This window comes from Phasianus colchicus, chromosome 1 (genome assembly GCF_987193195.1).
Source record: "Phasianus colchicus chromosome 1, bPhaCol1.hap1.1, whole genome shotgun sequence".
Lineage (NCBI taxonomy): Eukaryota > Metazoa > Chordata > Aves > Galliformes > Phasianidae > Phasianus > Phasianus colchicus.
In genome coordinates this window covers 197,708,163-197,732,647 of record NC_143436.1, presented here as the reverse complement: position 1 = coordinate 197,732,647, position 24,485 = coordinate 197,708,163, and the positions used below count along the sequence as shown (strand labels likewise).

The 24,485-nt window shown below is 60.3% G+C and overlaps 3 protein-coding genes and 2 non-coding genes across 10 annotated transcripts; 1 reads left to right on the top strand and 4 right to left on the bottom strand.

The window, feature by feature from the left end:
- Positions 1-309: 309 nt before the first annotated feature.
- Positions 310-4,966, bottom strand: CNGA4 (cyclic nucleotide gated channel subunit alpha 4). Of its 2 annotated transcripts, none has more exons than XM_090134335.1 (5): positions 4,545-4,966; positions 4,316-4,429; positions 4,139-4,245; positions 2,483-3,469; positions 310-2,029 (listed from the first exon to the last, which is right to left on the bottom strand). In XM_090134335.1, the coding sequence occupies exons 1-5, from the start codon at positions 4,949-4,951 to the stop codon at positions 1,137-1,139; spliced, it is 2,508 nt and encodes an 835-aa protein (XP_089990461.1). In that variant the 5' UTR covers positions 4,952-4,966; the 3' UTR covers positions 310-1,136. The 2 variants fall into 2 exon arrangements, with proteins under 2 accessions (XP_089990461.1, XP_089990462.1); XM_090134336.1 differs by having other exon boundaries at positions 4,316-4,426.
- A 127-nt stretch (positions 4,967-5,093) lies between these two features.
- FHIP1B (FHF complex subunit HOOK interacting protein 1B) lies at positions 5,094-12,619 on the top strand. 5 transcript variants are annotated; one of them, XM_031609615.2, is made up of 14 exons: positions 5,094-5,176; positions 5,405-5,444; positions 6,505-6,675; positions 7,228-7,501; positions 7,569-8,171; positions 8,245-8,403; positions 8,471-8,557; positions 8,637-8,804; positions 8,872-8,951; positions 9,606-9,775; positions 9,854-10,777; positions 10,859-11,037; positions 11,157-11,319; positions 11,966-12,619. In XM_031609615.2, the coding sequence occupies exons 4-14, from the start codon at positions 7,364-7,366 to the stop codon at positions 12,259-12,261; spliced, it is 2,967 nt and encodes a 988-aa protein (XP_031465475.2). In that variant the 5' UTR covers positions 5,094-5,176; positions 5,405-5,444; positions 6,505-6,675; positions 7,228-7,363; the 3' UTR covers positions 12,262-12,619. The 5 variants fall into 5 exon arrangements, with proteins under 5 accessions (XP_031465475.2, XP_089990460.1, XP_031465474.2 ...); XM_090134334.1 differs by lacking the exon at positions 6,505-6,675 and having other exon boundaries at positions 5,106-5,176; XM_031609614.2 differs by lacking the exons at positions 5,094-5,176; positions 5,405-5,444; positions 6,505-6,675 and having other exon boundaries at positions 6,682-7,501.
- Positions 12,620-17,852: 5,233 nt separating this feature from the next.
- On the bottom strand, positions 17,853-20,929 carry RPS11 (ribosomal protein S11). Its single transcript, XM_031609630.2, has 5 exons — positions 20,802-20,929; positions 20,459-20,590; positions 19,507-19,582; positions 18,909-19,038; positions 17,853-18,027 (listed from the first exon to the last, which is right to left on the bottom strand). The coding sequence occupies exons 1-5, from the start codon at positions 20,814-20,816 to the stop codon at positions 17,904-17,906; spliced, it is 477 nt and encodes a 158-aa protein (XP_031465490.1). The 5' UTR covers positions 20,817-20,929; the 3' UTR covers positions 17,853-17,903.
- Positions 18,610-18,701, bottom strand: LOC116239534 (small nucleolar RNA SNORD35). Its single transcript, XR_004169134.2, has one exon. It is a non-coding gene; the product is annotated as a small nucleolar RNA SNORD35 (small nucleolar RNA).
- Positions 19,292-19,382, bottom strand: LOC116239535 (small nucleolar RNA SNORD35). The gene has a single exon (XR_004169135.1). It is a non-coding gene; the product is annotated as a small nucleolar RNA SNORD35 (small nucleolar RNA).
- Positions 20,930-24,485: the final 3,556 nt, after the last annotated feature.

Here is a 24,485-nt window from a genome sequence, read left to right as displayed (position 1 = left end):
CCCACTCTGTTTGCTGCAGCTGGGCCGCTCCCAGCCGGGGCCGCGCCGGGGTCCCCCGGGGTGCGAGGCCGCTCCCTCTGCTGCCGCGTCCGAGGCTGCGGGGATCCGTCCCGGCCTCACCCCGGTCCCTCCCGTTCCCAGAACCATCCCTGTCCTCATCCCATCTCGTCCCCGTTCCCTTCCTCTCTTGTCCTCTCCCTTTCCCACCCTCTCGCTCATCCCCTTCCCCATCCCTGTCCCATCCTCACCCTGGGTCACCCGTGGTTCCCGCCCTTATCCCCATCCCCATCCTTGTCTCGATCCCTCTTCCAGCCTCCCCTGTCCCACCCAATCCCATCCCCATCGTTGCTGTCCCCATTCCCATTCATGTCCCACACCTGTTCCAACCCTGTCTCCATCCCTTCCTATACTCATCCCCATTCCTGTCCTTTCTCTATCACTGTCTCTTCCTTGTTCTGCACCCATTCTTGTTCCTTCCCTTTCCTTCCCTGTACCCATTCCTATCCCATCTCCACCCTGGGCTGTCCCTCCTCCCTGTCCCCTTTCACTCCCTATCCCGGTCCTACTCTTGTTCTTGTCCCCATCTCTGACCCCTGCCATTCCCTCCTTATCCTTATCCAAACCCCTGTTCCTGTTCCCATCTGTTCATACCCTCATCCCCATCTCTGTCACCTCCCACCCTGCCATTTCTTGTCCCCTCCTGTCCTACTCCATTCCTGTCCCACCCCCATCTCAGTCTGCCCTTGTGCCCCTTTCCCCATCTTCATCTCCATTCCATCCCCACCCCTCTCTGACCAATGCAGTCCCTGGTCCTGCTGTGCTGAGAGCCCCCAGTCCCCACCTCCTGTGCTCCCAGGCACAGCCCTGTGCCCCCCCTGCCCCACTCCTGCTCTGCATCCTGCCCCATCCCTACATCTCCTATCCCCGTTACAATGCCATGCTCCTCGTTCACCAACAACCACTGCTGTTGCTTAGCAACTGTTGTTATTTGCTACATAGCAACTATTGTCACCATCACCTAGCAGTTGTTGTCATGGTTACCTAGCAACTGTTGTCATTGTTACCTAGCAACGACTGTCACAAAGCACTGCCTGTCACTGCTATTGCAACTCAGCAGCCAGGCAGATCCCTGACCCTCAGTGCCAGCGGCCTCTGGGCTGTGTGCCCCGTGCCCCTGTGGGACTCTGACCCCTGGTGGGACCCCCTACACCAGTAGGACCTCGTGTGCCAATGGGACCTCGTGCACCAGAGGGAGCCCATGTACCAGTGGGACCTCGTGTGCCAATGCGACCCCTTACACCAGTGGGACCCCCTACACCAGTGGGACCCCGACCCCTAGTGGGACCCCCTACACCAGTGGGACCTCGTATGCCAATGGGACCTCGTGCACCAAAGGGAGTCCATGCACCAGTGGGACCTTGTGTGCCAATGGGACCCCCTACACCAGTAAAACCCCGTGCCCTGGTGGGCCTATGTGTCCCTGTGGGACCTGCTATGCCAGTGGGACCTCGTGCTGTGGTGGGACCCTGTGCCCCCCTGGGACTCTGTACACTAGTGGGACCCTGCGCCTTAGTGGGATTTTGTGCTCTGGTGGGTTGTCCCTCAGGCTCCCCTCCCCCTGCAGCATGCTGCAGCCTGCTGGGACTCCTCTTCCTGCTCTTCCCCTGTCCCCACTTGCCACACTGCTGCGCCCTGCTCTCCAGGCGCCCGATGCGCAGTGCCAGTTTGAGGGCACTGGACTCCAGCTGTGCCAGGAGCCGCGCCGTTCGTGTCTGCAGAGCCTCCAATGCCGCCTCCAGCACCCGCACTTGCTGCTCAGCCTCCTCCCGAGCTGCTGCCGCCGCCGCCTCGGCATGCACATCCAGCTTGTCCATATGCAGCAGGATCTCACGGCCCTTGGCCTCCAGCAGCGCTCGGGCACTGGGGAATTCAGTCAGTACCTCCGCCAGGTCCTCCTTGGCCAGGCAGAAGAGGTCTGCGTAGCCGATGCTGCGGATGTCAGCTGTGCGCCGGTTCCCCGAGCGGTTCCCTGAGGGTGCATTCCTATGGTTAGGATGGGGTGGTGGTGGCACACGGGGCAGGGATGACATCAGGGCAGCACCAGGACCAGCCATGCTCACCAAAATGTGCCCTGGCTCCATCCTGTGCTCAGGCTCTGCTGGCACCAGTGGGACATGGGGGTGGGAGGGTGGGACAGGAACAGCAGCTTGGGGATGGCATCAAGGGGATGAAACTGAAGGGATGGCACTATGGGGATGGCACCATGGGAATGGAACTGAGGGGATGGCATTGTGGGGATGGTACTATGGGGATGGAACTGTGGGGATAGTACCGTTGGGATGGCAATGAGGAGATGGCAATGAGGAGATGGCACCATGGGGATGGAACTGAGAGGATGGTACTGTGGGGATGGCACCACGGGGATGACACCACAGGGATGGCACTGTGGGGATGGCAATCTGAGGGCCTGGCAGGGGCTCACCGGGGATGTTGATGAGGCTGATCTCTCCGAAGTAGAGCCCCTCTCCCAGCACGGCGAGCTGCGTCACACCATCAGCTCCCAGCACCTCCAGCTTCCCCTCTCGGATGAAATACATCTCACGGCCCACATCACCGTGCCGGCAGATGAACTCTCCGGGCCCGAAGACCTGAGGGCGCAGTCGCAGCACCAACGCCTCCAACACACCACGCTCACAGCTCTGGAACAGCCCCACTTTGCTCAGTGCTGGTAGATGCACGCTGGCAGCCACCTCGGCACGCAACCTCTCAGGCAGGTGCCGCAGCACGACGTGCTCCTCTGCCAGCTTGCGCTGTGCACGCAGGTGCTCGTGCCACGCAGCCACACGTCTCACCAACCGCCCTGCCACGCCGTGAGCCCGCAGGAAGCGCCGCACCGGGCCATGCTCCGGGTAGAAGGAAGCGTCGGCTGCGCTCATGTTGGCGATGACAGAGCTCATGCTGCCCATGATGGTGGCGAAGCCCAGTACGGCCAGCAGGAAGCCGGCCGTCATGAAGAGGAACTCCTCCTCGCGGCACGGCTCTGGTGTGTCACCCACGGTGGTGAGGATGAGGGTGGAGATGTAGAAGCTGTGCAGGTATTGCCTCAGCGGGCGTGCGAAACCGGGCTGGCTCCCATTGGGGTGCACCCAGGTATCAGAGCCCAGCCCCAGGTGCAAGGACAGTGCGAAGTAGAGGCAGGCGTTCCAATGGATGGCCACGAAGACGTAGAGCATCAGCTTGGCGATGCGGAAGGCGTGGGGGTGAGCTGTACGCGTCTCCCGGCGCTCGAAGGCCTCTAAGAGCCGCGGGGCGCGCAGGCAGCGGTTGGAACGCAGGGCTGAGCGCAGGCGCAGGCACAGCAGCTCGATGGGCAGCACTGAGGCCACGTCCCAAAGAAAGCTGCTGGAGCGCAGGTAGCGGTGCCGGATGCGCTCCCGATCCAGCACCAGGATGCCCTCCTCCAGGAACCCTGCGGGGAGCACCTGTCTGGGGATGCTCAGAGGGATGCGGGGGACTGTGGCTGGCAGTGGGGATGGGAGTGAGGGGATCATGGGCTGCTGTGATGGGGGACTGAATCACAGAATCGCAGAACGGCCTGGGTTGCAAAGGAGCACAGTGCTCATCCAGTTCCAACCCCCTGCTGTGTGCAGGTCACCAACCAGCAGACCAGGCTGCCCAGAGCCACATCCAACCTGGCCCTGAATGCCTACAGGGATGGGGCATCCACAACCTCCTTGGGCAACCTATTCCAGTGCCTCACCACCCTCTGGCTGAAAAACCTCCTCCTAATATCCAACCTAAACCTCCCCTGTCTCACTTTAAAACCATTCCCCTTTATCCTATCATGATCCACTCTTGTAAACAGCCATTCCCCCTCCTGTTTGCATGCTCCCTTCAAGTATAAACAGGAGGGGGAACAGCAGTTTACAGGGTGATTGTGACTGAAGGGGTTGAAGGGCTCTGATGTGATGCTGTGCCATGAGGGGGAGGTGAGGGCAGGGAGGTCCTGAGTGCTGCATATTGCCATGGGGTGCTGGGGGGGCTTGGAAGGTGGGTCCCTCCCCCCTGCCCGACAATAGCTGTGCCTCCAGTCTATGTGTATCACGTTCCAAGCGTGTGCAGCTGTGCAGGCACTGACCGGTGTTCAGACGTACACTGATGTCCAGCAGGTACAGTGCATCGCTGACACAATCCAGGCTCAGCCACAGCGCTGCGTGCCGCTCCTGCACCGCTGTGAAGCAGCACCTGGCCCAGCCGGCGGCGTCACCGGGCCGTTCCCTCCCCACATCCCACCTTTCCCAGCCCCGCGCCGCACCTGCAGATGATCACGACCCAATTGTACAGCACGGGCAGCACCATGGCGCTCAGCCACCAGTAGTAGCGCTCCCCGGAGGGGTCGAGGATCCATCCCCGGGCTTCGGCGGTGCTGCTGGGTGGAGGGAGCGGGGCGGTCGGGGCGCTGACATCGCACCGAGATGCTGCGCCTTCCCGCCCCACGTCACATCGCCCCACATCGTGGCCGGGGAAAGGGGAGCCCGGCTCACCGCTGTCCGCGTCCGGTGTCGGTGCCGGGCTCGGCGGAGCCCCAGCGGCGGGACAGCACCGCGCCGGGGCCGCGCATGGTGAGGCGTGGCCGGGGGGTCCCGCAGCCTCCCACAGAGCGCGGTGCCGCGATCACGGCTGCGGGCTGCTCCTGGCAACGGGCGGTCCCCGGGGCCGTGGGGGCGGCGTGCGGGGGACGGGGCGGGGCCGTGCCACGGGGTGCGGGCGTGGGGCGCGGGGCACCGCGTGGGGACGGATCCCCGATGCCCGGTGCGGGGCTGTCCTCAGAGCGGGACCTCCGTGGCCCGCGGCTCTCCGTGACGCGGTGGTCGCACTGCCGGGCGCTGCCCCGCACGGCGCCCCGCACATCCCGCTCCGACCCCGGGGGTCCGCGCGGCCCCGCCCGCATCCCGCAGCGCCACGCCCATATTCAGGCCACGCCCACGCCCACGCCCCATTCTTTCCGCAGCCAATGAGCGCGCGGTCTCTCCGCGCGGCTCCGCCCCCTCGCCCTCGGGCCACGCCCCCTCCCGGTGCTCAGGGCGGGGCCGCGGGGCGGGGCGCTGCGCGCCGTGCGTGGGGCGGCGGCGCGAAGATGGCGGCGGGCGCGCGGGGCCTTCGGCGGGGGCGGCCGGTGAGAACGGGGCGGGCGGCGGGGGGGTAGAAGCGCGGGGCGGGCGGGAGCGCGGCGGGGCGGGGCCTCGGGGCGGGAGGCGGCGGGGGCGGGGGGGTCGCGCCGTGCCCTTGGCGGGGGCGCGGGGTGCGGCGGGACCGCGGGGGCGGAGCGGGGCGGAGCCGGGGGGGATTCCGAGGGGGGGTTCGGCCCCGGGTCGGGCTCAGCGCCGCTCTCCTCCCCCCGCAGGAACGGCGCTGACGGCCGACGGCACGACCTTCACCCCCAGGTACGGGGCGGACCGGGGCGGTTCCCACCCGTTGTCGGTACGGCGGCTCTGCGGCCGTGCGGTGCGTCCGTCCCCGCGTCCGCCTCCTCTCCCTATTGCCGTTGGTGGGGTCCGGGCCATCCCGTGCGGTTCCCGACTCCCCCTTCCCCCGTTCCGTGCCGCGTGAGATCGGGGCGGCCCGGTGCCGCCCGGTGCCACGTGGGCCGGCGGCCGTTCCCCACCCGCAGCGCTTCCTTCGCGTCTCCGGTCCGTGTTGGGTTCCTGCGGTGCCATCGGCCCAAATGGGGCCGTGGAGGAGCGTTGGGGCCGGTCGGGTTCGGTGCCGTCAGCCCCATCTCGTGGCGCGGCGCCGCGTCCGTCCCGGTGCCGGCAGTGCTGTGGGAGCCGCTTTCTCCCTCTCTAACTTTAGCACCCGCAGCTGCGGTGCAACGGGAGCTCCTCGCCGCGTGGTATAAATACATCTGCGTGCTGCCCAAAATACACCGGGCGCGGTGACACCCCCGCCGTGCCGGGTTGGAACCGGTGCAGCTCCGCGGTGCTGCCGTGCCGGGGCTGTGGAGCTGCTCCGTGGCCCCGGGTTCCTCTGCTGCCTTCCCCTTTTGTGCTTTGGGGTTTCCTGAACGGCTGCTTTCATGCCCGGCGGTGTCAGCCCTGTGCCTTCCTCCCACCCCTGCTCCCGCTGCTTCCAAAGCACAAATGGGCGCAGGGTGTGTTTTGGGCACTGTGGGCCCAGGGGGGGCTCAGTGCTGACCCTGACTGCCACCCCGTGCCTCGCAGGGCTGTGCCAGCACCCCCAGCCCCAGATGAGGGACGGAGGATCCCAGGGACGGGGATTGGGCCCCACACCTTCAGTCCCATGCGGGGTCTGTGGGTGCAGGCGCTGAGCACACGGGGAGCTGTGCAGGGTTGCTGGGCCACGGCTGCTTCCTGTGCCCAGCACAGCTCTCACGATGCCCTCGGGTGGCCCCACGCTCAGCTCCTGGCTCAAAGTGCAGCTCTGGGTGTGGAGCAGCGCTGTGTCACAGCCCTCCTCCACTCCACGCTTCCTTGTCCGTCCCAGCTCCTGTCCTGCCCTGGCACCCAGCAGCCTCTCCTTCCTGGTGCCTCCAGCAGAGGCAGCTCTGGGACCCCCTTCCCTTGGTGCTGCTCAGAGCCCTCTCATCCATTGCCCTGCGCTGGGACGCGGTGGTGCTGCTGGGTTCCAGCTGTGCCCGTGAGGTCTCTCTCACAGGTAGGTGACGTCCCCTGCCCTCCTGGCTCTGCGGTTGCTCCTTCTGGCTCTGTCCCTCTGGGCTGTGCCATGGGGGTGGCTGTGCACAAGGCCTGATGGCCAGGCTCCATGCCCATCCCCATATCAGTGTGGCAGCAGCATTTCCTTTGCCCTTGCCCTCACCCTCATCTGTACCCGGGGTCATGATGTGTGACTCATGGTGTGGGAGCTGTGGCTCTCAGTCCCTCCCCACGGAAGCACCCATGGAGCGGTGCCACCCCCAGAGCTGCCTGCAGGAGGTTGGGTGCAGCATGGGGCTGCGCTGAGGCAGGAGCAGTGGTGGGGAGGTGCTGGGGTGGTGCTGGGATAGCACTGGCGTGGCGTCAGAATGGTGCTGGGATGTACAGGGGTGGTTGTAGGGTGGTGCTGGCATAGTGCTGGAGGGGTGCTGAAATGGTGCCTGGATGGTTCTGGAGTGGTACCAGAACAGTGCTGGGGTGGTGCTGGGATGGTGCCAGATGGTGCTGGGATGGTGCTGCTGCCCCTTCCCTGTGCTGAACGCACTCCCCACAGCCCAGCAGCATGGAGTGTGTGGCCCTGCTTGCTGCCCGCTGCCCCGTGCCTGCACGGCACCGCACAGCCATTGGATCGGGCCGGGCCTGCGGGGCATCACAGCGCTGCCCCTGAGCCGTGCCCCTCCTGCGTCCCCATGGAGAGGATGAGCTGGCTGAGCAAACTGACCCCGCGCGGGGTTGGGCAGCGTGCTGCCCGTAGCGCCAGCCTGCAGAGCCCCGTCACCGCCGACCCCGAGACCTGCTTGATGGTCTTCAAGAACCACTGGGCGCAGGTGAGCCGGTGCCGGGTGGTGGGGATGGGGTGACCCCCAGGGTGGGCGCTGATGGCTCTGCCTGCAGGTGCTGCGCATCCTGGAGCGCCGCGGCTGCACCCCAGCCCCCGACGACCTGAGCGCAGTGCGGAACAACACCTACCAGCTGCTCAACCTGCTGGCCGAGGACCGGCCACGCGGCGAGGCCAACGCGGGGCCCATCCTGGAGTTTGTGGTAGCTGAAAATCTGCTGGAGCGGCTGCTGGGCTGGCACCTGCAGGGCGACTTTGGCGAGGAGCGCAAGGTGGAGCAGCTGAAGCTGTATGAGATGCTCATCAGCCAGGCCCGGCAGCCCCTCCTGCGGCACCGCGCCGTGCTCACGCCGCTGCTGCGCCTGCTCAGCCTCTGCGCCGAGCCCAGCTCCGCACCACTGGAGAACAGCCTGGTGCTGCTGCTCAACCAGCTCTGCGTCTCGGTGGCCAAAGAGCCCGCCATCCTGGAGCTCTTCTTTCACAGCCACACCGACCAGGGTCCCGCCAACCTCATCATCTTCTCCCTCCTCATCCCTTTCATCCACCACGAGGGCGTGCTGGGGCAGCAGGCCCGCGATGCGCTGCTGCTCATCATGGCCATGTCAGCCAGCAACCACGCCGTCGCCAAGTCCATCACCGACAATTCCTACTTCTGCCCGGTAAGGCCACTGTGGTGCTGGAGCTGCTGGGTGTTGTGTGCCCCAGGACCACACTCAGTGCTTGTACCCACAGGTCTTGGCCACGGGGCTGAGTGCGCTGTACTCCTCGCTGCCCCGCAAGATCGAGGTGCGCGGGGACGACTGGCACTGCCTGCGCCGCGAGGACTGGATCGGGGTCTCCTCCCTTGTGCTCTTCATGAACTCATTGGAATTCTGTAACGCCGTCATCCAGGTGGGGCTCTTGGTGACGTGGGGCGATGCAGGCTGGCACGGGCAGCCCTGACCCCTGCGCCCTGCAGGTTGCCCACCCACTGGTGCAGAAGCAGTTGGTGGATTACGTGCACAACGGGTTCCTGGTGCCCGTCATGGGACCGGCGCTGCACAAGGTAGGGACATCCCACCAGTGGTGCCGTGGGGCACGCTGCGGTGCACCCAGAGCACTTCCAGCTGCTGCTCCCCATGCAGACCTCCATCGAGGAGATGATTGCCAGCACCGCCTACCTGGACCTGTTCCTGCGCAGCGTCAGTGAGACGGCTCTGCTGAAAACCTTCCTGCGCTTTGTGCTGCTGCACCGGCACGACAACACCACCATCCTCGACACGCTTGTCAGCCGCATCAACAGCAACTCGCGGGTGAGTGGTGGGGCAGGGCATGCAGGGACCCAAACGTGCAGCTGCCTCATGTCTCCTCTGTCCCCAGCTCTGCATGGTGTCCCTGAGCCTCTTCCGGACGCTGCTCAGTCTCAACTGTGAGGACGTGATGCTGCAGCTGGTGCTTAGGTACTGCCCTGCTGTGCAGTGCTGGGATGGGGCGTCGCCCTGTGGGCACTGGGATGAGGCGTGGCTGTGGCATGCATGGACGTGGGGTGCATCTCCAGAGGATGTGATGTAGGATGGGATGGGGCTGGGATGGTGCTACATGGGTGCTGGGATGGACATGGCTGTGTCCCGCGGGGGGCACGTGGGATCTGATGGGCAGTATGAGACAGGGCTGGGGTGTCACCATGGGTGTTGAAAAGGGCACAGCCATGTCCCAGGGTTGGCATCTCCAGGGGGTTCATTGGCAGGATAGCAGAGGGCTCGGATGTCACTAAGTGGACGCTGAATGGGCACAACTGTGGCCTGAGGGTGGCAACTTCAGAGGATCCAGTGGCAGGATGGGATGGGGCTGGGATGTTGCCATGCGGGCACTAGAATCAGACATGGCTGTGGCATGCAAGGAATTGTATGGGGGACATACCCAGGGGGTCCGGTGGCAGTATGGGATGGGGCAGGGATATCATCATGCTGGTACTGGGATAGGCAGGGCTGTGTCCCATAGAGGAAATCCCCAGGAGTTGAAATGACAGGGCAGAATGGCATGGTGCTGGTGCCTGCTGCCCCTGCCCTGCGGTCCCATTGCTTCCTCGCTCACACAGCCCCACATCCCACCAGGTACCTGCTGCCCTGCAGCCACGTCATGCTGAGCCAGAAGCGGGCGGTGCGGGACCTGGACATCTATGGCAAGACAGCCGCCAAGTTCCTCTCGCTCATCCCACGCTGCTGCCGCCCTGAGAATGTACCACTGCCAGAGCGGGACGAGGAGCACATGGCATGGGCAAAGGGTACGGCACCAGCACTGCAGGACCACACAGCACATCACCCCCAGCCCTGCGCTGCTGAGCACTGTCTCCTCTCCATAGGGCAGAGCAGCCCCAGCGTGGACGTGTCCTCAGCAGTGCCGGTGCCGCGGCCCTCCACGCCATCACGTCTCGCTTTCTTCATGAGGCAGCAGAGTGGCGGTCCAGAGGCAGCCGGCACAGCGCCGCGCTCCCCCGGCACACCAAGTGGCAGCCCTGCACACCGGGCTGCCCGCTGGGAGGAGGTGGCAGAGCTGGACAGGAACTACCTGGAGTACCTGCGTGATGCGCGCCGCAGCATCGACCGCTGTGCATGGGCGTGCCGCGTCTGGTCAGCCCCCTATGATGGCGAGGAGCCTGCGGCCCCTGGAACCACCCCCGACGTGACCCCTCTGCCTGACAGCACCCCAGGGCCCCCCACCCCGCGGACTAAGAAGCGGGGGTTGCCTGAGGAGGGAGCAGGGAGGGCTCCCAGCCCCAGTGAGCCCCACGCTGTGGGGCCCAGCCCTGATGCACGGGACTTGGGGGCACTGGTGAATGGGGCGCATGGGCACACGGAGCCAGGGCGGCCCGAGGGGGACGTGGTGGTGAAGAAAGTGCGCAGGAGTCCGCGAGGCGAGGGGCTGGCACACAACGGGGCCCGGGCGCAGGCTGCGGGCTGGGAGCCCCCACGCTCGGTGGACTCACTGCTGGAGGAGCTGCTGGCCAAGGCACCAGCTGAACCCAACGGGGCGGGTGTCAGTATTGAGGCCTTCACCCAGGAGCTGCGAGAGATTGAGGCCGAGATGGAGAACGGGGCCAGGGCTGAGCCGCCTGCCGTGCCTGAGCCACTGCTGTCCCGTGAGGAGGAGGAGGCCTACGCCAGCTTTGCCACTCTGCCTGAGGGCGAGGAGGCACCGGGCCGTGTGCGGGCACTGGACCCGCTGGCACAGGCCGTGGCCAGCCCACCACGCACTGTAGGACCACCTCACAGCCAACCCTTCACAGGTGGGGCTGAACGGGGTGCAGACGGGAATACTTCTGTGTCCCATCCCATGGTCACACCCTGACACTTGCACCCACCCACAGGGCCCTTCATGACGGTGCTCTTTGGTAAGCTGGAGAACATGCTGCACAACTCCCTCTACGTGAACTTCCTGCTGACGGGGCTGGTGGCCCAGCTGGCCTGCTACCCACAGCCGCTGCTGCGCTCCTTCCTGCTCAACACCAACATGGTCTTCCAGCCCAGCGTCAAATCGTTGCTGCAGGTTGGGTGCTGGTTGCGCTGTCCGTGGTGCTGGTTGCGCTGTCCGTGGTGCTGCCCGTTGCTCCTTCCCCCCATCCTGTCCCATCCATCCCATCTAGTCCTTTATGTCCCATCCCGCAGGTGCTTGGCTCGGTGAAGAACAAGATCGAAAGCTTTGCTGCCAGTCAGGAGGACTTCCCCACGCTGCTCTTCAAGGCCAAGAAGTACCTGATTGCTCGTGGCAAGCTGGACTGGGCTGATGCACCAGGTGTCATGCCGGCGCTGCGCCGCTCAGAGACGTTGGGTGAGATGGGGACAGAGCTGCTGCCATGGGGCTGGGGGTACTGAGGGTGCACTGTGTGTGGGGGTGCCTATGGTGCTACATAGGGTGTGGGAGCTGCTTGAGAAGATGGGGAGCTCATGTCCCTTTGTGTGGAGGGCTGGGGGTTGCTATGGTGAAGGGGCTGTAGCACCGGAGTTAAGGAGCTTCACATTGTGTTGCATGGGGGCTGTGTGCTGTTCTGGGTGCTGCATGCAAGACTTGGGTCTGCCTCTTCCTTGCTGCTGCATGCTACATGGCACTAGGGGCTGCACTGCACTGGCGTCTGCACGTGGCAGTCTCCCAGGGCTGGGTTTTGCTTCTCCATTGCAGCACACAGCTCCTAGACCATAGCAGCATTGCACCGGGGGCTGCATGCGGCACTGCATGCAAACTGATCTCTGCCTCCCCCTTGCTCCATTGCACTGGGGGCTGCACATGGCAGCCTAGGCTCTGGCTCACATCATGCACTGGGTTGTGCCCCGTGCCACACCCCAAGGCACAGCCCCGTGCATGGCTTGGGGTGCTGCATAGGTTCCATGCTATGCCCCACGCCTTGCCCTGGGCCGTGTCCCAGGCTGTGCCTGTGGCATCTCGCGTTCGCGGTCCCTCAGCTGACGCAGCCCCTCAGCCCGCAGCCGGAAACCGTCGCTGGGCGAGCTGATCCTGCGGCACACCAACAGCCCGACGCGGGCACGGCAAGCGGCACAGCTGGCGCTGCAGCAGGTGCGGGACGGGCCGGTGCTGCAGGCGCTGGCGGGAGCCACGCTGTTCCGCGGCTCGGCCGAGAAGCAGAGCGAGGCGCTGCGGGTCAAGAACGCCGTGTACTGCGCCGTCATCTTCAGCGAGTTCCTGAAGGAGCTGGCGGCCATCGCCCAGGCGCACGCTGTCACCTCCCCCTTCCTCTCCGAGCCGCCCGAGGAGTGACCCTGGTGGCTGCTTTTTAACTGCGCGCGGGGCACGGACCTTTTTAATTTATTTGGGATGAATGTTCTGCCGGGAGCTGGCCCTGGGCGGCCGCGGGGATACGTGGGGACGGCAGGGCCGGACGGTGCCACCTGGCGTGGGGCGGGCTGGCTCTGCCCCCTGCCGCCCCCGTGGCCCCAATGTCACCCTCCACCCACCCGCTCCTCTCTATGCAATGCCCCGCTCCGTGGGGTGGCTGTGGGGCAGGGTGGGGGCGCGGGGCCGGGTGGTGCATGGGGGGCCGGTGTGTCTGTGCTGTGTATAAGCCCTTCTGTAATAAAGGGTCTGGTTGAGGGCACTGCTGCCGCCTCTCTGCGGGGCTGGAGAGGAAGGAACCCCAGATGGGGTTCACTGTATCATGCTGGGGGAGGGGGGGAGGCTAAGGAATCTTGGGTTCACTGAGGTTGGAAAAGATCTCCAAGATCCCCAACCCGTTCCCACTGTGCTCACTGACCACGTCCCTCAGTGTCATATCCACATGGTTCTGGAACACCCCCAGAGGTAGTGATTCCCCCAACTCCCTGGGCAGCCATGCCAGAGCATTGCTGCTCCTTGGGAGAAAGAATCTTCCCTAATACACTTCTTGATCTTCCCTGCATGGGGTGTGTTGGGGGGTATCACTGGAGCCTGTTGTGCTTTAGGGACTGAGGATGTTGGCTGGCACCGTGGGTGCTGTTGTGGCCATTGAGTGGCTGCTGGAGGAGGCAGTGGGGCAGATCGGCGAGCTCTTTGGCTCTTTGCTCAGCACCATGGCCCATTGGTTGCTGGCTCTGTTGATGCTGGTGCTGTGGGCTCCAGCCCTGTGTGCTGTGGTGATTCCCATCCAGATATCTCTGTTCTTGCCAGCACATCCTGCGCTGTCCACCCCTTGGTCAACATTTGCCCCCCAGCAGACCAGGGTGCTGAGCATGGCCCATGATGCTGTGCACCCATCTGTCCACTTCATCTTCCATCAGCAACTCCACAAGCTTGCTGTGGGCTGGATGCACACAGAGGGCAGCCACGGAGGATGCAATGTGCCCATCACCGTGTTTGGGCTGGCATCACGGGCAGCAGCAATGAACTGCCTTTGTCTGGCCCTTGGTACACATGGATGCAGTGAAGGATGTCCTTGCAGGCACCTGCAGCACCACAGTCTTCAGCATTTACCCTGTCCATGTTGGCATCCCCTCCTGCATTCTCACTCTCCACCATGACATTCCAGATGCACAAATAGAAGGACCCACGTGGCTGTGCCTTGGGAGGAGTGCCCCACTGCTGCTGGTAGCTCTTTCCATGAGATCCGTCACATCTCTGGTTCTTTACACTAAAATATGCTGCAGTAATTTCCTGATGGAACACGGTTCAATGTGGTACCTGTGTCGGTTGGTGAGCAGCACATCCCAGTGCTCACATCCACCAACCCAACGTTCACCAGAGCCTCTTCCTACAGAGCAGTGCTGGTAGGTGTTAATTATCCATGCAGTGGATAATTAAAGAAACCAAAGATGCACACAGCTGTAGAAATCCTTCTGCAGGGTAACATCATTGCTGTGGGGTCGCTGGCAGCTCACATGACACTGCCATCACCAGACTGCTGACACAGTGGTGCACCCTGACAGCAAAGCAGTGCCAACACTTTTGGGTTCTCTGCTGCATTGGGATACTCAGGTTCTGGGGCAATGTTTGAGCAGAGATGGGGAACAGAACCAGGAATGTTCTGCAGGCAGTACCCATGGCTGGGGTCAGGAGTCTGGGTGCTGGGAGCAGAGACAGCCCAGGGCTCCCTTCACCCTGCAGAGCTGCAGGAGCCTCCAAGCAGCTGTGTTCCTCCCACACAGCACTGCAGCTCCTGGGGGTGGTGGGGATCCAAAATTAGGCCCAAGCAGCATTTCTCATTTTTCTGTCCTGGAAACCACTTCCACCAGCAAAGATGCACAGATTAACACCTAAACCCCGTGGAGTTGGAACAGCCCTGGCAGCTCCTGCTGTGCTCCACTTTCCCTGCAGGTGGACGATGCTGGGGGTGGTGGGGTGGGGAGGGTGCAGGGGGGGCCCTGAGCACAAATCTCTGTGTCTGCTGAGATGCCCGAGTGAGCCAGGTGCTCACATGTGAGCCCATGGAAGGGCTGCTGGCACTGCGTTATCTGTGTGGATCCTCCAGGCAGGAGGAGCTCTGATGGATCCCAGGGGAAAGGACACGGCACTTCTGTCCCTTGTGGCACAGTGCATCCATCCCAGCCACCCCTCTGCAGTAAGGGACTGGGGAGTGGAGTGGGATGATGCACCAGGGTCTGGGGGGGAACAAACACCTGGAGCACAGCTGAGCTGTGTGCAGGGCACTGTGAGCTGGAGGAGACAGTGCAGGGACCAGTGGGGACCTATGGAAGGCAGCAGCAGGACTCATCACCCCCTGGGAGGCCATTGGGGTGCAGGGAACGGTGCAGCCCAGGTCTCCTCTTGCCTTCCTTCCTGCCCAGCCCTGACTCATTTCCTGCCTGTGTGGGGCCAGACTCCCAGCACTTTGCCCAGAGCACACCTCGCTGCAGCCCTACAGCTGAGCTGCATGCAGTGGGGCTCTGTACCCCGTGGGGACATCAGGTTTGTACAGCAGTGCCTCTACATGTCCCATGCAGTGGGACCACAATGTGATGCTCACACGGATGCTCTGTGCCACAGCATCTCCATGCCACAGCGTCCTGTCCCAATGGCCTCAGGGACATTTCCTCAGGCCTGGGGCTGCATTAGGGATGTGGAGGAAGGTTGGGAGGGTGGAGACCCTGACCACAGCCACTGGGAGCTGTGGGGTCCTTAGGGCTGCATGGTACCAAGCTGATGCCCGATGCTTGGTGCCAACAAAGGCAGCATGCAGGGTTTTTAAGGGAGGAGCAGCTCTTGCACTGCAAGCACTGCCCATGGATGCAGAGCCTCCATCCCCACGTCCCCACCAGCAGGGGGTCAGCCAGCCCACAGCTATGGGATTGGGGTGTACCCAGACTGTCACATCTGTGCTCTGAGCTCTGTGCCTTCCCCACAGACCCACATTGCTGGGCTGGGGATGGTGCACACTTGCTGCTTGCTGGCCAAGCTCCACCTCAAGACTCACTGGCATATTTTTGGCCCCACGCAGCTCGCAGCTCCGTTTCTGTGCTGCCAATGGCCATCTATGGCTAACAGAAGCCTGTGCTTCCTGCCGGCTAAGCTGTGGGCTGGGACAGGAAACACAGCTGAGCAGTTCAGCAACAGTGCTGGCTGACAGTGCACAGCAGCAGCTCCACTGTGTACCCTCTGATTGATGCATGGAACAGAGCCCAAGGCAATCGGGGTCCTGGAGGGATCACCAGTTTGGAGGAATGGGGTGTGCTGGGCAGGGAGCAGTGGGTGTCATTGGGGTTCAGTCTGGAGAAAAAGAGGCTCAGGAGAGACCTTATGGCTCTGTACAACTGCCTGAAAGGAGGTTGTGTTTGAGAGAGGTTGGCATCTGCTCCCAGATAACAGCAAAAGAACAAGACGGAATGGATTCAATTTGCACCAAGGGTGGATCAGGTTGGGTATTAGGAAGAATTTCTTCTCAGAGAATGTTCAGGTGCTGGAACGGGCTGCCTGGGGAAGTGGGGGAGTCATCATCCCTGGAGGTGTTAAAGAAATGTGTAGATGTGATACAAAGGGATGTGGTTTAGTGGGAAAATAGGTGGATGGTTGTGCTGGATGATCTCAGGGATCTTTTGCAACTTTGGTGATTCTTCGATTCTATGGCATCCCCGAGCAGCATGGCCTCCTCACAATTGGCCACAGCATTCCTCAGCAGGCAGAGCATCCCCAAGCAGCCATGGCACTCCAGAAGGCAAAACATCCCCAAGTGCCATGACATCTCCATGCAGCTCGGCAGCACCACACACACAACAGTTGTGTTTCCAGCACAGTGCAGGGGATGGAGGGGCAGTTGAGACAGTTGAGGCTGTGCTTGAGCTTCCCTTCTGCTCCGTGTGCTCGGTCACTCACTGTGCTTTGGAGTGCACAGAGGGACCCCCTCTCAGAGCCTGTGGGCTCAGGCAACTCAGCTGCCCCTCTGCATCTGCTTTCCTTACTTCCTACATGCTCAGAATTCCTGACAGCTGGAATGGAATAGCTCAACCTAAAGGGACCTTCACAGATCACAGAATCATAGAATGACCTGGGTTAGAAGGGACCCCAAGGATCATCGAGTTCCAACCCCCTGCCACAAGCAGGGCCACCAACTTCCAGATCTGGTACTAGACCTGGCTGCCCAGAGCCCCATCCAACCTGGTCTGAGCACCCAGGGGCAGAGCACCCATAACTTCCTGCAGCCTGTTCCAGCACCTCACCACTCTATCTGTGAAGAACTTCTCCCTTCCCCCTTGTCCTACCAATATCTACACTTGTAAAAGTTTACAAGTCCTGTTGTAAAAGTCCTGTTTATAATCCCCTTTTAAGTACTGAAGGCTGCAATGAGCTCACCCTGCAGCCTTCTCTCCTCCAGGCTGAACAGCCTGTCTTTGTAGGGGAGGTGCTGCAACCCCCTGATCATCTTTGTGGCCTCCTCTGGACCCTCTCCAACAGCTCCCTTTCTTGTATTGGGGTCCTCAGACCTGGACACAGTACTCCTGATGGGGCCTCACAAGGGTAGAGCAGAGAGGGACAATCACCTCCCTGTCCCTGCTGGCCACCTCTGTGCTGATGGAGCCCAGGATCCCATTTGCTTTCCGAGCTGCAGGAGCACACTGCTGGCTCATGTTCAGTTTTTCACCCACCAGGACCCCCAGGTCCTTCTCTGCAGGGCTGCTCTCAGAGTTCTTCTCCCATTCTGTATACGTATCTGGATTACTCAGACCCAACTGCAAAACCTCACACTTTGCTAGGTTGAATCTCATTAGGTTCACACAGGCCCACCTTTAGTGTTGACTGAGGTCCCTTTGGTGGGACCTTCCTTCCCATCCCTCCTTTTCAACCTGTCAACCACACCCCTCAGCTTGGTGTCATTAACAAATTCGCTCAGGGCGCACTCGAGCCCACCATTAACATCACTGATGATGTTGAAGAGCACTAGTGCCAAGACAGACCCCTGTGGGACACCACTGATCATCACCTCCACCTGAACAGAGCCATTGACCACCACTCTGTGTCCTACAGAGGGGCTCGTTCAGATCTCAGAATATCGCCTGTAACTAGTCCAACTGTAAGCAACTGCCACCTCTACGCAAACCTATAGGAAAAGCATTTTCTTCAGCATTAATTCCCATTTCCTTCAACTGCTGACACCACACCCTTGCAAGATGTGCTTAGAACTTTGTGCGGAAACACCACATGGACCTTTCTCATTAAATACATATTTAAACTGCCCTTTGTACAAACAGAGGGACAATGCTCACCCCCTGATCCTCACCCACACCAAACCTTCATTTCTCTTGAGCAGGAAACCTGAAATACCAGAACAGTGCCTGCTTAACACCATCACATTTCCTCAAGAAACTCACTCATCCATTTCTGCAGTTCAATGTGTTTACATGTGCTGCTGCATTTCTACGCTGTTTATTTTACACCATACACATAAGGAAGATTTTAAAAAAGTTTTATTTTTCCCAATTATGCTCCATATGCTGGCTTTAAAACTTCTGGAACTGCTTCTTGGTGCCAGCAGCCTTTGTGACTTTGAGGACGTTGAACCTGACAGTCTTGCTGAGGGGCCGACACTCTCCCACGGTGACAATGTCTCCAATCTGCACATCCCTGCAAAGAAAACAACAGCAGAGGTTGTGAATTTGCAGTTGTTTGCTCTGCAGCTCGGATGTGTGCAGTGCACGATGTCGGAAATGCTGCTGTGCAACCACACTAGAAGTGACCTTGCATAATCAGAGCTGCAGAATAAGGAGGTGCAATCTGAAGTGCTGCAGAGATGACTGTGCTGAAATAGAAGCGGTCATCCCCTGAGCTGCCAGTAGTCTGTCACTCTACGTGAACATCAACTCAAGACATGAGATGTGAGCTTCCCACGGAAGCAGGATGAGTGCTGAGCACCTGAAGGAAAACCCTTCAGCCATCACGAGTTTCCCTTCCAGCCACTTACAGACCCGAAGCACTCCTTAAGCCAGCACAGCTGGGCTGGCATTTAGGCTACTCAGGTACATGCTTCAGAAACATGTAGGAGATGGAAATGGCAGCCTCTGAACCTGCCCCCTCTGCCTTCAACATTTACTTTGGAAACATCAGTCCGAGCTTTCTTTTTTTTTTTTTTTTCTCCTTTCTCAAGAACTACAGAACTGTAACACTGTGTGGTTCCACAAACACAACAGGCAGACTGACTGGAACATGTCTGATGGTTCAGCAGTTGCCACTGGCATTGTCAGCATCCCCTTCACTGATAGGGACTCTGAAGACCATCGTGAGTTCAGACATCACCACCAGCAAACAAGTTCCAGGTCAGCAGCAGAAATAAAACCGTCCCTTCCACCCTGATGTGTTCACTCACTTCAGCAGAATCTGGGCTGAGCATCACACAGATTAGATACGCCTGTGAGACACACAAGCACACGCAGCACATCTGTAGCCCTGTGCTGTGAGGATCAGAGCTCTATCCTGCTGCTGGGGGGCAGTGGGGCTGCTAGACACACCTGAAGCAGGGGGAGAGGTGCACAGACATGTTCTTGTGGCGCTTCTCAAAGCGGTTGTACTTGCGGATGTAGTGCAGGTAGTCCCGGCGGATGACGATGGTGCGCTGCATCTTCATCTTGGTGACCACACCTGGGGGTGAGAGCAGAGGGGAGGTGATGATGGGTGGAGGCATTCAGTGACCATCAGCAAAATGTGCTGGGGATCTGCTTGTAACTGCTGGAGAATGGAGACTTTTAGACAAGGTACCCCAGATCAGCAGTGCAAAGTATTTAACATGTGAAGGAAGTGCTCCTCAATTCAAGTAACTTCCTACAGCCAGCACTGCCTGCACTGCACCGACCCAGCAGCCACACTGCAGAGAAATGTCACCAAAAGGTCCTTGTACCAGGCATCAGCAAAGCCTTTTGGCCTTGTCCTCACGGCCCCTTCACCACGAGGCTTGGAAGACCATCGTGAGAATGGCATCATGTGCAGCTCAAGGACCAGAGCTGTGCTTCCAGCAGCTCCAGATCGACACTTCTGGGCTCTGTGTGATGATCCACTCCGGTGGCATCATATGGTTATGGTGCTGCTGCTTGAAGGTGCTGCACAACTCACCTGACAGGATTCGGCCACGGATGGAGACATTACCAGTGAAGGGGCACTTCTTGTCAATGTAGGTGCCCTCGATGGCCTATAAGAGAAATGATGATCATAGAACGGCCTGGGTTGAAAAGGACCACGATGATCATGTAGTTCCAACCCTCCTGCTCCGTGCAGGGTCGCCAACCAGCAGACCAGGCTGCCCAGAGCCAAAGTCAGTGTCTGGACGGGCAGCCCTGGCAGCACAGGGGCTCAGTGATGGTGCTGAGGACTTGTGAGTGCAGCAGCCGATACAACAAAAGAGATACAAAGAAACCTGGACAAGAGCCCACATGAAGCTAATAAGCTTCAGCAAGGCCAAATGCAAAGTACTGCACTTCAGCTGGAGCAATCCCAGACATGAGTACAGGCTGAGAGAAGTCATTGAGAGCAGCTTTGTAGAGAAGGACAAAGGGGTTCTGGTGGATGGCATGGACACGAGCCAGCAGTGTGCATTCACAGCCCAGAAGTACAGCAGTCCAACGGGCAGCACCAACAGATGGGGCAGCAGGCAGGGAGGTGGTTGTGCCCTCGTGAAGGGTCCCATATGGAGCACTGCATCCAGGCCTGGGGTGCCCAGCACAGGAGGGATGTGGGGCTGTGGGTCCAGAGGACACAGGCATGCTCAGAGAACGGAGCACCTCTGTATGGAAACAGGCTGGGGGAGCTGGGGGCGTTCAGCCTGCAAAAGGGAATATGGAGAGCCCTCACTGCAGCCTTCCAGTCCTTAAAGGGAGCCTATAAGCAGGAGGGGGAGCGACCTGGTACACAGGCAGCCAGCGACAAGCCCTGAGCAATGGGAGACGTTCCTGCTGGAGGGTTGGAACTGGGTGACCTCTGAGGTCCTTTCCAGCCTCCACACTTTACGAGCCCATGAAATGCAGCGCTGTGGGAGCGCTGCAGGCTCAGCAGCACAGCCGGCCCGTACCTCCTTGGGTGTCTTGAAGCCGAGGCCGATGTTCTTATAGTAGCGGGGTAACTTCTCCTTGCCGCCCTCGCCCAGCAGGGCCCTCTTTTTGTTCTGGAAGATCGTGGGCTGCTTCTGGTACGCGCGTTCGGTCTGAGGTGGGGAGAAACGGCATCACAGACGGCCTCGGGCCCACCAAGACCCCGCCTCGGCCCCCCCCGCCACCCCAGCACTCGGTGCCCCATTCGTACGGACAACGCCCACCCCAGGGTTCCTCTCCGGCCCCACAGCCGACCCCCCCCCATCCCCCACGTGAGGCCCGGCGGATCGCAATCACCGCGGCCCAGCGCCGCGCGGGCCCCACCTGCGTGTCCGCCATCTTGGAGAGCGCGGCGGAAAAGGAGCGCGCGTGGTGCGCGGCGCCGCTTATCCGGGGCGGAACCGGAAGGGGCGGAACCGGAAGGGGGTGAGAGAGAGCCGGAAGTTGCCTTGATGGGGGATAAGGGCGTGGCCTGCGGCTGGGGTTGTGTGCATGCGTGAGGAGGTCGGGCGGGCGTGGGTGGGCTTCTGCGCTGAGCTGCTGAACGGCGGCTTCGGGCGGACGGACGGACGGACGGACGGCTCTGGGTCTGGGCTGGCACGGGATGGCGGGGTTGGAGGGGACCCCGCGGTCTGGGTGCCCGCTGGGGGCTGGCGGTGCCCCGGACCCCACGGCCGGCTCCTTCCCCGTGCCACGTGCGTGGCGCTCCTCCAGCCCCGCGGCGAGCAGGGTGCAGAGGGGCAACCGCTGGCATTTCCCGCCCCGGTTCCCTTTCTGCCCTGCCCTGCCTTGCACAGTGCAGGGCCGTGCTTTGGTGCCGCTGGCATTTGGGGACATCCCACGTGGACTCAGCCCCCCGCGCTGAGCCCTGGCAGGGGTGGAGGAGATGTCCTGAGCCACGTCGCTCTGAGGGCTGGGCCTTAAGGTTAGAGCACCGTGATGCCCCTTTACCCACATCAATCAACAGAATTGACTTTCGTGGTCTCTGGTCAAGTTTTGGGTGAGATTTCGGGGCTCCTGGCTACCCAGGATGGGAGTCAACTCTTGGAAAGGGGAGATAACAGCAGGACAAGGGGAAATGTTTGAAGTTGAGGGAGGGCAGATTTCAGTTGGATGTCGGGGGAAGTTGTTTGCTGTGAGAGTGGTGAGGTGCTGGAACAGCTGCCCAGAGAGGCTGTGGATGCCCCGTCCATCCCTGGAGGCGTTCAAGGCCAGGTTGGATGGGGCCCTGGGCAGCCTGGGCTGCTGTGAAATGGGGAGGTTGGTGGCTCTGCATGTGGTGGGGGGGTTGGAGCTTCATGATCCTTCAGGTCCCTTCCAACCCAAACCATTTTGTGATTCCTCCATGGAAATCTGTGGTGGCTGGAGGTGTTCCAATAGCAGGCAAAGCTCCAGTCCTTTGCTGGGGAGGGAGGAGGAGGCAGAGGATTGTGGAACACTCAGCCTCAGCTCCATCCCTGGAAGGAGTATGCCATGTGTCCTCCTGTGCTCCCTGTCCCCAAACAAAGCAGGCACGGGGAGGCATTCAGGGACAACCAGCATAGATTGTACTGACAGCAAATTTTGCTTGGCCAAGCACAAAGTTAAGGCTTTAAGTGCTTTAAAGCAGTAGTCCATTAAATATTTTGCCTGTTATCTCCCTGACATCCCTCCTGTTAACATCTCGTTAGGTCTTTCATAGAATAGAATCACAAGGTTTGAAAGGACCTACAAGGTTGTCTAGTCCAAAGTCCTTTCAACTGTTGTTAACAACCCTGACGATAAGCATTTGCGAAGCAGTGTTTGCATGTTCTGGACTCCAGTGCTGGAGGCATTGTGTGGGCCAGAGGCACGAGCACTGCCCAGACCCTGCCCTACCTGCCCTCCCTGGGGCACCAGGACTGCTCTGTGTTCCACAGCATCCTCAGGAAGGCTTAGAGAACTTTACACCAGAGCAAGGATGTTCTCAGATGTAGGGTTTGGATTTGGGGTGGTCCTGTGTGGAGCCAGGGGTTGGACTCGATGGTCTTTGTGGTTCCCTTCCAACTGAGGATGTTCTATGGTTCAGCGATCCATTGCCACCCAGAAAACACCTGAGCAGAATGTTTGCAGGTGTGAAAGCTCAGTGTGCATTGGTGAGGACTGGGGCTGAGCCGCAAATGCCTGTGCTGTGTTACCCCAGTGCTGTATTCTGAATCCCCCTCCCACCATTGCTGCATCTGAGCCCTGAGAAGGGGCCCAGGGTGGCTGAGCTGCTGTGTGTCATAATGTGATCATTAATGGAGTCTTTTGGGCTGCTGTTCCCCCACAACAGAGGAACGCAGTGTCAGGGCAGCTGCCTCTTATGTTTGGTGTCAGCCCTGTGGCACGATGTCCTCTCTATCCCAAGGACGTGGTGCAGAGCTGCTTGTTGGCCCTGTCTCACACTTCTGTGCTGACCCTTAGGCCATGAGCAGGAAAATGGCCCTGGTGTGTCAAAGCACTCGATGCTTCTTAGAGTCAGGGTTGTTTCATCAGCCAGGTGGCAGAGGCCTGCTTACAGTAGTTGGCATGGGAAAGCCCCTGGGATCACTCAAACAAACTCACTGAGGTTAGAAAAACCTTCAAGATTACCAAGTCCCACCTGACCCACCAAGTCCCATCACTGACCCATGTCCCTCAGTGCCACATCTGCACATTTCTTAAACATCTCTGGGGATGGTGACCCCCATCACAGCCCTGGGCAGCCCTTTCCGGTGCCTGATCTCCCCTCTCCATTTAGTTCTGATATCCACTCTAAACCTCCCCTGGAACAACTTGAACTGTTCTCTCACACCCTGTCAGATGTCACCTGAGAAAGGAGAGAGCAGTGGGATCTCCCAGAGCCACCAGAGAACCTTCTGTGCTGCTGCCTGTGGACCTCTCCTTCAGAACCCACATCCTCCTCCTGTGTTGGAGTGCTGATTGAAATCAATGGTACGTGGAGGACCTTAGCTTAAGCCTTGTCCAATTATTCCAAACCTAAAATAAAGCCAAAGGCTCACAGCTCAGTCACATCTTCATGGGTCTGCAGCTTTCATAGCTTTCATAGAGCATCCAAGCAGAGATCTGCCATTCTGCAAACCATTTATTGCCCCATTCCAGGCAATTTTGTTTTTGCTTCAAGTGTGGTACATGGGCCTCAGACGGATTCAGACTCCTTTCTTGAGACATTATTGTGTGAGATTTTGAAACCCAGCAGATCTAAAAGTTGATTTGCAGTGGCACTCTGTCCACTCTGTACTTGGTCCTGCAGGAAGAGGCACAATGCATCCTCCCCATGATCTGCAGCCTCGGCACAAAGATGCAGTTAAGTAGGGCAGTGGCAACAGACAATCAGCAGAACAGCTTTGTGGATTATTTACACAGAGCTCAGCCCAGCTGTGGCTGCAGGCTCTGTGCTTGTTCAAGGACACGGGCGGGGAGCTCCCTGCAGCCCACGTGCTGGGATGTGATGCTGAGCTGTGCCCTGGGGAAGGCAGCACAGGGGCCACTTCACATGGCGACCACTGGGCATGGTGATCAGTTGGTGTAGTGACCATTTTGCATGGTGACCACTGGGATGGTGATCAATTGGCATGGCGACCACTTCACATGGCTTACAAGCCACTTTCTGGCTTGCAGTGTCCCTGGCTTTGAAAGAAAGCCAACATAGAATCAGAGAATTGTGAAGGTTGGAAAAGACCACTAAGACCCCCAAGTCCAACCCCAACTCAGCCCACCATTCCTGCTGACCGTGTCCCTTGGTGCCACATCTTCACTGCTATTGAACACTCCGCTGCCAACACCAGCCTGCTCCAATGAAGATGAAGCTCCTGAGCAGGGCCTTCCCTCCTGTCCAGATGCTGGGGTCACCATGCAGGCTCTGCTCCCACCCCTGGCATTATGCACTCAGCTCTCACCGTGGTTCTTGTGCTCCATTGCCCTGCTGGGTGAGCTCTCGTGCCCCCAGGACAAAACCTGACCAGATTCCCATCGATGGGAATCTCCCATCCCTGGAGACTTTCTAGG

Coding starts and splice junctions, on each gene's coding strand:
- RPS11 (XM_031609630.2), bottom strand. Junction 19,039..19,506: donor CCGTGGCCGAATCCTGTCAG/GTGAGTTGTGCA, acceptor TCTCACCCCCAG/GTGTGGTCACCAAGATGAAG. Junction 18,028..18,908: donor CACCTCTCCCCCTGCTTCAG/GTGTGTCTAGCA, acceptor TTTTCTTTGCAG/GGATGTGCAGATTGGAGACA.
- CNGA4 (XM_090134335.1), bottom strand. CDS start 4,951: ATGCGGGCGGGGCCGCGCGGACCCCCGGGGTCGGAGCGGGATGTGCGG. Junction 4,246..4,315: donor TGGGTCGTGATCATCTGCAG/GTGCGGCGCGGG, acceptor CGGCTGGGCCAG/GTGCTGCTTCACAGCGGTGC. Junction 2,030..2,482: donor CAGCCTCATCAACATCCCCG/GTGAGCCCCTGC, acceptor ATGCACCCTCAG/GGAACCGCTCGGGGAACCGG.
- FHIP1B (XM_031609614.2), top strand. CDS start 7,043: ATGGTGCTGGGATGTACAGGGGTGGTTGTAGGGTGGTGCTGGCATAGT. Junction 8,952..9,605: donor ATGCTGCAGCTGGTGCTTAG/GTACTGCCCTGC, acceptor ACATCCCACCAG/GTACCTGCTGCCCTGCAGCC. Junction 11,038..11,156: donor GCGTCAAATCGTTGCTGCAG/GTTGGGTGCTGG, acceptor CCCATCCCGCAG/GTGCTTGGCTCGGTGAAGAA.